Genomic DNA, 11,392 nt, shown 5'->3' with positions numbered 1-11,392 from the left:
TAATGATAGTAATTAGAATAGGCGAAGGGGGTGAAAATATCCCTATATAGAATTGGAGCAAAAGCCATAGGGGAATACTTTTTTCTAGAACACCAAGGCTTGCATCTCCTTAGTTAAATACCAAAGAGCATCCCCTTTTCTTTTTTTACTTTGTAATTTTTTAAGCAGAATTGGACAATTTGGCAAAAACAGTTTGGATTGGTCTAGATAGATCTTCCATAGATCAAACAAGTGTTTCTTAGATGCAGAACTGATATTTATTTCATTCTTGAACCAAAATATAAAAATGATTTTTTACAAATTGTTTTGAGAGTCTAAATCACCTTCAAATGCACTACTTTTGTAAGGAATATTTATGTTTTGAAATTTGACTTTTGATCAAAACTTAATCTTGGGGTATTGGCTCCAATTGAATCACATGTCATTATTCACCTCTCGCAATGTCCAACTGATCGAATATTGTTGTTGATACTTTTAGAATACCCAATAATTTACATAAAAAGATTGTTTGATTTTTAGTTGAGTTGCACACAATTTTTGTATAACTACTAAAATTTTCTTTTAAAAAAAAGTAGTAAAAATGGATACTAAAGTTTGGGCTGTCACTTCACGCTCTGATCGATTTTTTACTCTTGATCTTGTTCTTCTTCTGGTTTGGGGAGTAACAACATAGGTTTGAAACGTTGGGAGGGGTGGGGAACGAGAAAGGAGCGGTTTTGGCTGCAGGTGGGAGGACGGGAGAGGATGGGAAACGAGGAAGGTCTCAAAGAGAGTGTTGATATGGAGGCTCTGCTCAAGGAAGCTGTCGATCTGGTATTTCCCCCTCATTTTCTAAAAAAAAATTGGCCTTCTCGCGTTGATCTATCCCATTGTTGTGCTCCCTGTTTGTGACGGACGAATCTTTGCTTGGTGGCATTTGCAGGAGAACATTCCATTGGAGGAAGTGTTTGAGAATTTGAGATGTACCCGGGAGGGACTCACCATGCAGCAGGCGGAGGAGCGCCTCGCCATCTTCGGCCACAATAAGCTCGAGGAGAAGAAGGTGCTGCATATCTCCGTTTGTAAAATCCTTTGTTGGTTGTAGAAAGAGGAATCCGAGGATGCGTAGCTGGAGCTAGATTCACCAGATGAATCTTCAGAACCAGTCACTGAAGACTCACTATCTGAGTCAAACACTGAAGCTTCGCTGCTTTCCTCCTCTGAAGCAGTACTGGATCGGTGCTTCCTTTTGCTCTTTGTGCCACTATTCCCTCCAATCTCCTTAGCATGCTTTTCCTCCCTTGCTTCCTTCCCAATGTCAGGGTTGTCAATTTCATAAGATACTGACAGGGTCATCTTCAACTTAGGGTTCTTCAGCTGCTGAGTTCTAGAGGGCCGAGAGATATAGACACGCTCGTTCTTGCACTCATAAGTCCAGTGGCCAGCTTGATAACACTTCTGGCACTGTGAAGCACCACCAACAGAGGAAGCAGAAGACTTCAAATCCTTCCTCTCACCCAATCTGACTGCGCGCTTTCTTTTTGCTCATTAGATACATTTGACGCTTTGCTTCCTTTCTTTCCTGCCATCGGCTCGGTCCTTCTTCCTTCTGCCCATAGGCATTCACATTTCGGGCTGCTGCAGTAGCAGCTCGATCGCTCAGCTTGAGCCCTACTAAGACCCTTTGCAGCTGAAAGTGCTGCTGCTTTGACCCGGTCAGCAACAGCCTGGGACTTCTCTTCTTTCTTGCTTGACATAGCAGACTGCAAAGCTAGACCAATCTAGAACTCCTAATGACCTGCAAATGAAGACCAAATTGAATCATTTAGATCACAGCTAGACGACAAATTTAGCCAAGTTATTCGACCGACGCGAGAAAGATTCAAAAAACTCAAACACAACCTTCAGATCGATTAACGAAAAAGGGAAAAACAGAATAGGAAAAAAATAACCACTATCACAGCTAATCAATCAATTCAAACTTATAAAGGATTTTAAAACAGATTACTGGTGAGGAAAAAGATGGAAATCCATGAATTACTGACCCCATCAAAAATCAATCATGAAGCGAACGATCCAATTTATAACGCAAATAAGAGAAAAGGAAGAAGAAATTCATAAAAGAACTTCACCGGTAACACAAAATAAACAATCATTGATATTGAAGATGGATCGCGAAATCGATTTCAGGAAGAAAACATGCAGAAAAAATGGATCGAGAGATGTTGATCACCGTGAAGCGAAAAGAAGAAGATCTAGAATAGACGCAAAGCGCGAGAGATTCAACGTACGTGAGGCAAGAGGCGGAGCATTGACGAACCCTAACGCATCCATGAGAATACGAGAGAAAGGGCTTATTTACCAAAATATGTAAAAAAATTAGAAAATTTCATCTTACTCCATACTTTTTTTTTTGTTATTATCATTTATTCTATACTTTCATAAGAATTACTAAAAACGTCCTTGTAATTTACAGATATCACCCGTTACTAAATTAATTTCAGTTGACTCTTTGTGGTTAACAGAAATGCCCCTACAAATTATGTATTTTTTAATTCAACCAAGCCTAAATAAATTTACACATTTTCATTGATTATAGGTGATTATGTATTGTGCTTAGTGACTAATTAACCCTCGGGAAATTATTGAGTTGGTTATTGCGGGGTAGATATTACTATAATGAGTCGAGTCGAATCTCAGCGAAATCAAAAAAAAAATCCTTCTTCACAATGGCAAACTACAACTTCTCGATTTACACCTCATAAATAATCGTGAAATTGACCTTGTGAGACTACTGAGGTGATGGATTTTACTTTTTGCTACAGAGTGATTAGTGACTAATTGAATGCTTTGATATTTGATAATTTATTTACTTAGGATACCCTTTGATTCAAATAATATCAGGCTTTATTGTTCATCATATCTATTACTAGAAAGAGTTATTAAAAAAAATTAGAATCATGTGAAGAAGCTTTGGTCATGGACGGAAACTATCTAAGTTTGGAGTTCACCCCACATACAATATACATAGTGAACTAGCTTACTAATCCATTTTTTTTTGTACTTCTTGTTTACATTGACTAATTTTGGGATGAACGGTTCGATATCCCTTTTGATTACCAATCTAGAAGCGAAGTGATTGCTGACGGGGCACCTCAACAATTTGTTCAAACTCCACATAAAGTTTAGTTCTAAGTAGGGCTTACTATCCATTTTTTATACTAGGTATTTAGCTTACACTGACTAATTTTGAGATGAATTGTTAAACTACCCAGTAAATTTAGAAAGCAAGGTGACTTTTGATGTGACACCCAACTATTCAAATGTCGTATGCATGTGCGTGGATTTTGAATCCTGATTATTTGAAAAAAAATATTCTATCACTTACCACCATACCATGTCCCAATATAACAACAATGACATTCGACTTTTAGAATTTTTGAGTTGGATTAAATCAAACTTTTGTTGGGTCAGAGGAGTAAAAAAAATAGAAGAATAAAAAAATAGTCCCTTGGTCATAGCTGAGTTGGTTACGACGGAGCGGACTTGCAGAGGAGAACAAAGTTTGAATTTCGACAAAATCTGGGACGGTGAGTGACGAAGGGCTTTCAGCTTCGGGAGAGGCCGATAGATCGCGATATGATTACCTCGGTGAAGCGAAATTAAGACGAAGCAGAGTGGGCTTGGCGAGTCAGCGCGAAACGGCAGGTAAGCGAGTCCGTCAGGGTGCGGACGCCATTTATAAAGAGATCGGTGTGTTATGGGTATTATGACCTGCCCCATAAAGATGAGTGTGAGTCATGACACGTTGGACAAAAGAAGGGAGACTGGACTGGACCTTACCAAATTTTGACTCACTCGGCAACCCAACTCTGCACTCGAGCACTCGGCAACCCTGTCCCTCTGTCAGCCCAGTACTCGGCAGCCCAGCTCTGCCACTCGACCACTCACCCAATACTCTCTGCTTGCCCTGCCCTCATTGGGTCCCTCACGGTCTTTTTCCATGCTAAAAGGACAATCAAGCATTAGTTTGGATGTGATTTGTCAGAAATGGTCTTTTTCCAAGACCATCAAGGTCATACCTTCCCTTTTTTGTTTTATTTTGTTTTGTAACTAGTATTTTCTGCAATAATGAGAATTTTTATAAGATTACTAAATATAGATTACTAAATTTTCTAGAGTAAATTGCAAAATGTCAAATCAAAAGTCTGTTTTATGGATTTAATTAGCATTGGTCTTGAATGGTCTCATCCTGGATTTGATGCTAGGTAACAATGAGCAGTAGAGGTGGTTCAAGAACCAGCTGGTGCAGCCGATCGATCGAACTGATGGTGGTTTGGGAAAAAGAAGGGGCATTGGTGGCAAATTAAAGCTTGTTGGCTCAAGGAGGATATGAATATGATGCTTGGTGGCAAAGAGCGGCACCGTATGCACTTCCTGATTTGCAAGAATTTTCTTCCAAATGAGGAACACAATCAATGGATGCTGGACATCTGAATTGACCACCGTATGCACTTCCTGATTTACCTTGGTGGTCGGTAGGAAACTTCCGTGGAATCGGACTGGCCACCCAGGGATTGAATCATGAGACTGATTGGGATTTATCATTTTTTTTTTACAAGAGGATTTGTTTTATAGACTCAACCTTAAGGCAAGAAAGGAAATAAATAATCCAAATCGATCAGGAATATTGACCATGATTGAGAACACAATTAAGATACAACAACCATAAATTATCAAATCATAAAGAATATTGTTTCCTCAAATTTCTTCTTCCCTCTTGATTCCTGAACGACGTCCACAGGTTCTTGCCTTCTTGTGTGATGAACTGGATTAATTGTTTGCTTAATTGCGTAGGGAAGGTAGTGGGCGGTATTAGGTAACAGATTTGTTATGTTGATCTAATCCAAAAGCGTACTGGGGTAAAATTGAAATCCACGTATCAGTTGTTGAAGCTATCGTTCATCCATAACTAAACAATTATCGAATTGAATGATACACTGAAATTCATGATCTCAATTTGTAGAGAAAAACACAAATCCATGGACAACACAAGGCAAAGTGCCTTCTCATACAAATCTGTTACCATGTTCTTAGGCAAAACTAAAGTTCATGAACGACCATGAATAAAAGGGACCGAATAATCGTTCGATAAGCAAGCTATTCGTAAGTTTGAAATCTTATCGTCTCCGGGGAAATTAAGTTACTTCAACGGAAACATTCCTTTGGTCCTCTCAAATACCTGCTCAGCTTCGACGGCCACGTTTCCACCAGCCCTTATGACCTCCAGGTGAGCCTTACGATAGTAAGCAGCACCACTCAGTGCATTGCCAACGGCGGCATCAAACCCAACAGCTATAGCAGCCTCAGCCTTTGCTCCATAAACCAGTCTCTAGTTGCATAATGCCGAAATACGGTATGAGTTTCAGTGATGTAAGATCCGAACAAGAAAGAACCAAACTACAATCTGATTGCACCTTTATTCGCGAAAGATAAATCGCTTCAAAGCACATCGCACACGGCTCACAGGATGCATACATCTCACAGTCGCCAAGATCTGTTCTCCCGAGTTTCTTGCATGCCTACAACAAGAATGAGTTATGTTGTGCAACATGAGTAAGGATGTTGCATATCAAATGTACAACAAAAATGAAATTTCAGAAAAGAACTGATGAGCTCCAATATTGTTGGTGATATTGCTTAAAAGTAGGGTAGTAAATGAACTAAAAGTTCATGAGTAAGTTTGATGTTTGACTTTGTAAGAACTTATTTATATTTGTTCAATATACACAAGATCAAATTAGATAAATAAATTTGAATAACTGATTAAATTAAATAAATAAGATTGAACACATATGTGTTTAGTTTATTTTATTAATATTCATGAATAAAGATTGTGAACCATGTTAGAATTTGGTAGATCTTGAATGAGGAAACAAGAATATAAGAGAGTCTTTATGAGAGAGTAGGAAGAGAGAATGAAAGAGAGACTTTATAAAGAGGAATGTTTCCTTCTTGTTGTTCTATTTTTATCATCATACAAGGTCTCTATTTATACACTTATTCATACTTCTACATCCTTCTATAATTAATACATCACATCGTTAAACACAAAACAATTAAATTTTGTTCTTTTCTATACTAATGACTCTTGTCATAAAGAGTTTAATTGAACTTAGTAAGATAATTAAACTTTGCATAGTTGATGAAGAGTCACATGAAGTCAAATTGATTTTGACTACTTCTTTGCGTAGTTGAAGAAGTCAATTTGTCTTTGGAATAAGTTTATCTGTCAACATCTGCACCCCTTAAACTTGTTCTTCCTTGAACTCCCAACAAATTCCTTAAGTATTGAAAAGCTTCCTCTTTTAGAGACTTTGTAAATATATCAACTACTTGATCACTTAACTTCACATGGAGCAATTCTATTTCTTTTGACTTATAACTATACTCCCTTATGAAATAAAAACGAGTATCAATATGCTTGAACCTTTTATGATGAATTGGATTTTTGGCTAAAGTAATTACTGATTTGTTGTCCACATAGATCTTAGTTATAACTTCTTGTTGCAACCTAAGATCTTAAAGTAATCTCTTTAACTAAATAGCATAACAAACACAAGAGGTTGTAGCAATATACTCTGCTTCACAAGTTGATAGAACAATAATTGATTGTTTCTTTGAAGATCAAGTGAAAGCAGCATTACCAAGATAAAATACATATCTAGTAGTGCTCTTGCAATCATCATAACTTCCACCCCAATCGCTATCATTGAAACCAAAAATTAATTCTACATCTTTCGTTGATGAATACAGAAGTCTATAATCAATTGTCTCTTTTACATATCTAAGAATTCTCTTAGCTGCATATAAGTGAAAAGTTTTTGGAGTTTCTATATACCTGCTTACCAAACCAACTCTAAATAATATATCAGATCTTGTACATGTCAGGTACCTGAGACAATCCACAAGACTCTTGTAATAAGTCAGATTCACAGGTTTGCCTTCTCTATTTTTAGTCATTCTAATGTCATACTTAAAGGACATATCCATAGCATGACAATCTTCCATTAAGAATTGCTTCATAATCTCTGTGGTATATTTTTCTTGTGATACAAAGATTCTCTCTTTTTCTCTTTGTTGTACTTCAAAGTCAAGGAAGTATCTCAGCAATCCTAGATCTGTCATCTCAAACTCTTTTCTATTGATTGCTTGAATTCTCTAATTATGGAGATATTTTTATATGTAAAAATTAAAGCATCCACATAAAGGCATACTATTATAGTAGAATATCAATAATCTATTCTAAAGCCTATAATCAAGCAGATAAGGATTATTCAATCTCTAATATGAACTACGTATTTTTGTGGCTATTCTTCGGGCTCAACTTCCTTTAACACATATAATTATTCTTTAAGTATAAAGAATACTCGTAGGGGCACTTTGTGAAGTCTTCCTTTATAAAGTGTTCATCAATTCTTAAGTTCCAAGCTCTATGGCCTTTCTTGAGTTTGTAAAAGGCTTCTTTAATTTATATATCTTTTCTTCTTGCCCTTTGATGATAAAACCTGGTAGTTGCTGAATAAAGACTTCTTAAAGATTTTCATTTAAAAAAATAAATTTTACGTCCATCTGATATATCTTCCATCTTTTTTGAGTTGAAAGAGAGATAAGTAGTATTTCAAGCCAAGCTACTAGTGCAAAGACTTCTTCGTAATCAATCCAGTATTTTTGCTTGTATCCTTTAGCAACCAACCTTGTTTTGTGCCTTTCGACTTAGCCTTTTGCATTTGTCTTTATTTTAAATACCCATTTGACTCCAATAGCTTTGTGTCTTTGAGGAAGTGCAGTGAGCTCTCATATATTATTTTTGATCATCATACAAGGTCTCTATTTATACACTTAGACTCATGCTTCCACATCTTTTTATAAGTAATACATCACATCATTAAACATAAGACAATTAGATTTTATTTTTTTCTATACTAATGACTCTTTTCATAAAGAGTTTCATTGAACATAGGACATCCGGGTTGTAACAAGAGCTACGGCGTATTTGCAGGAATTTTCCTCCAAATGGGGAACGCTTGCTGGGCATCTGGAGGCCGCCGTTGCGCTTCCCGATTTACCCTGGTGGTCGGTGGGAAACTTCCGTGTGACTACTGGGATTATCATTTTTTTCATTGAACTTAACAAGATAATCGAGCTTTGCATAGTTGATGAAGAGTCACATGAAGCCAAATTGATTTTGACTGCTTCTTTGCATGGTTCAACAAATCGTTGACGAACAATGTTCATTTATGAAGTTTGTCAATCATGTTTGTAAAAAACCTTTTTCCAAACTTGTAAATAAACCAAAAAAGAACTCTAGAAATAAACAAATAAATTTGTAATTGTATCAAGCTTACTAACGAACCAAACAAGATTACAATTGTAAAAATTTCAAACAATCAAACAACCTTATATTAAAAACTTAATAATATCTAAACGAATCAAATTCAAACTCACAAAAAAGAAACCAAGTCAAACTTAAACATCCATTTTATTAATATAATAGCTTGATTCATTTTAGACTCAACTTGACTTGATATCCAACAAACTTTAACAATATAAAATTTGACTCAGCTTAACCTGTTTACAACTCTATCTTAAGGCCAACGAAAACATGACAACAAATCTCTTTTAGTTACTTTTGATTTTATTGTTCTTTCATTTCACATCGATCACAAACAAAATTGTATTTACCTCTCTTATTGCAGTGATCTCAGCATGAGCAGTAGGATCAGTGTTCTTCCGGATCATGTTGTGGCAACTAACAACTATCTCATTGTTCAGAACAACTACTGCACCGAATGGCTTTCCATCTCCACATTCTACTCCATCATATGCTTCTTTGATAGCTTTTCGCAGAAAATCATCGTCTCCATCTCGAACAGCTGCTCGATCGAGTAGATATATAAAAGCATTGGAAATTATATATAAAATGGATGATCAAAATACAGATATAAGATTATATTCTTTGTGAAAATAGTTTAGGATAGAAAGATCAGCTGGACAGAAGAAAAAAAAGATAGTATTATAACGTTTTCTCCAAAGTACCCGGCCGGCCCCTTTGCTCTTTGAACTGATCCACCTAAATGAAAACTTGTTTTATACAAAGTAAACAGCTTCAAAGTGAAATTGTTTGTACAAAGTTCAATTTAATATCACAGTTAAACCATCAAACTCAAGATCGATCAGCTAATTAACGAGGAAAACTGAAGCGATCCACTGAGTTTTAAACCGTGAAATAATAACAGCAAGAAGAAAAACTATGGAGCAAATTAAGTGTGGTCACCTGACGCATATTCTCCTTCTTCAGTCGCCATTCCTTTCTCTCATGAGATTCGCCTTTCTTCTTTGCCGAAGTTTGCTGATTTTCTTGTAAGAGTTGAAAATGGCAGCGAGATCTGTCCTGTGCGTTTTCCAATGCGGGTAGAGTTCATGGTTTTCCAAGTGAATAAAGAAAGCCATAGATTAATCTATGAAAATTTAAATATCTAAATTATTAAATAATAATAATAATAATAATAAAAGTATTATATTTTAATTTTTATTAAAGATTATATTTTGTTTCTTAAATTACTTACTTCTCTATCAAAATCACTTGCTCCTATTATCTTAAAGTAGCTAGTCGGTAGAATATTTTCTTAATCGTTTAATAATTATTAAATACTTTTAACTAAAAGTATTAGGAGGTCTTAAATTTGTGGTAATTGAACACCGCTAAATTTTAAATGTTTTGTAGTATTTTCATTTTCATTTTTAAAAATTTGAACTTATCTCACATTTTCGGCAAAAAGTATTTCATTACTAATGTAAGAAATATAAAGATATTAGATTCTTATTAATGTTGGACCGTTCATGTCGCTAGAGAGTGAATAGCCATTAAATTATTATGCAACGGAAATAAATATAAGAAGTAAAAACACAAGCATATAGGAGACATAAGATTTTTACATAGTTTAGAATCCCTGATTCTACTTCATAGTTTAGTCCTAGTGATACTCTGCTAACTTTCTCTTTTACGAAAACTTTTCAAAATGAAGAAACCTCTTATAGTTTATTCTTTACAAACAAATACAAAGCCGATACAAATATACAAATGATATAAAAAACATCAAAATGAAATAATTTATATTAAGAAGCTTTGCTTTGATTTAGCTCTTAGATTGTCTTTTGAGATTTGAAGATATAATAATACTTGTCTTCAAAACCCCCAAACGACTCCGAAAATCTCCTCAAACATGTCTTTTATAGTATTTAGATCTGGATTGATTTTCGCTTATCAATTGATTATTAATCATTATTAGTTGATTGCTTCTTTGAAATCGATCGTTGCATTTGTAGAATAGCAGCTCTTCTCAACTCTGGTTTGGTTATAAATAATTGATTATTACTATTCATTGATCGATTGATATCTAAATAGTCTAGTGTTATAGTCGACTCAGGAACCTTCTCTTCACTACAACAGTGTCATCAATCGATTACTCAACTTGATTGATCAACATTAGTCGAGTTAATCAACTAAATTTCTAATTTTTTATTTTCTATAATGACATCAAGATTGTCCAACTTAACTAATCAATATCAATCTAGTTGATAAATTGATTTTCTAACTTTCTAATTGTTATAATAATAGAAGTCGACTGCCTAACTCAATCAATCATTAATAGTCGAATTGATCAATCAATTTTCTAACTTTCTGTTTGTTATAATAACAATTGATTATTATTATTATTCATCAATCAATGATAATATAGCATAAACAGAATACTATAGCAGAAGCCTAAAATCTTAAACATTGCAGTACAAATCCTAATCCCTAAACACTATAACAGATATCCTAAATATTATAGCAAAAATCCTAAATTCTAAATAGTATTTCCAATGATGAAAAATATTGTTTGCACTGAATACTATTATGCCAAGGGACATCATGTCTCCGAAACTTTCTCGTATAATTAATATAGGTCGACTCTGACTTATTAGATTTCATCCTTACTTAGTATTTGATTAACCTTAACCCAGCAAGACTGTCTAGTATCTAATCAATTTTAATCTGTCGAAACTTTTCGTTGCTTAGTATCTGATTAACTTTGATCTATCATGACTTTCTCATTATCTAACATCCGATCAACCTTGACCTTACAAGATTTCATCGTTATTTATTACATAACATCCAATCAACTTTTACCTACTATAACTTCTCTTCTTGTGTCTAATATACAGTCAACCTTGATATGTTAAAACTTCACTTTCTTATGTTTTGGTCCTCCATGACCTTTTAAGACTTACCTCATCATTAAGTGTTCGATTAATCTCGACTCACTTTGACTTTTTTCTTGCTAACTCTATTGGATTTCAAATTGCC

General features: G+C 34.9%; 1 protein-coding gene and 1 pseudogene across 1 annotated transcript; both read right to left on the bottom strand.

Moving 5' to 3' along the window:
- Positions 1-1,092: 1,092 nt before the first annotated feature.
- Positions 1,093-2,324, bottom strand: LOC141847579 (uncharacterized; annotated as a pseudogene).
- A 2,641-nt stretch (positions 2,325-4,965) lies between these two features.
- On the bottom strand, positions 4,966-9,459 carry LOC141847798 (guanosine deaminase-like). Its single transcript, XM_074735885.1, has 4 exons — positions 9,317-9,459; positions 8,725-8,915; positions 5,457-5,561; positions 4,966-5,371 (listed from the first exon to the last, which is right to left on the bottom strand). The coding sequence occupies exons 1-4, from the start codon at positions 9,345-9,347 to the stop codon at positions 5,183-5,185; spliced, it is 516 nt and encodes a 171-aa protein (XP_074591986.1). The 5' UTR covers positions 9,348-9,459; the 3' UTR covers positions 4,966-5,182.
- Between the last annotated feature and the right edge of the window lie 1,933 nt (positions 9,460-11,392).

Source organism: Curcuma longa, chromosome 16 (genome assembly GCF_044706935.1).
Source record: "Curcuma longa cultivar G26 ecotype Majalengka, Jawa Barat chromosome 16, ITB_CL_G26_1.1, whole genome shotgun sequence".
NCBI classification, from domain to species: Eukaryota; Viridiplantae; Streptophyta; class Magnoliopsida; order Zingiberales; family Zingiberaceae; genus Curcuma; species Curcuma longa.
This window is presented reverse-complemented; position numbering and strand designations above follow the sequence as displayed.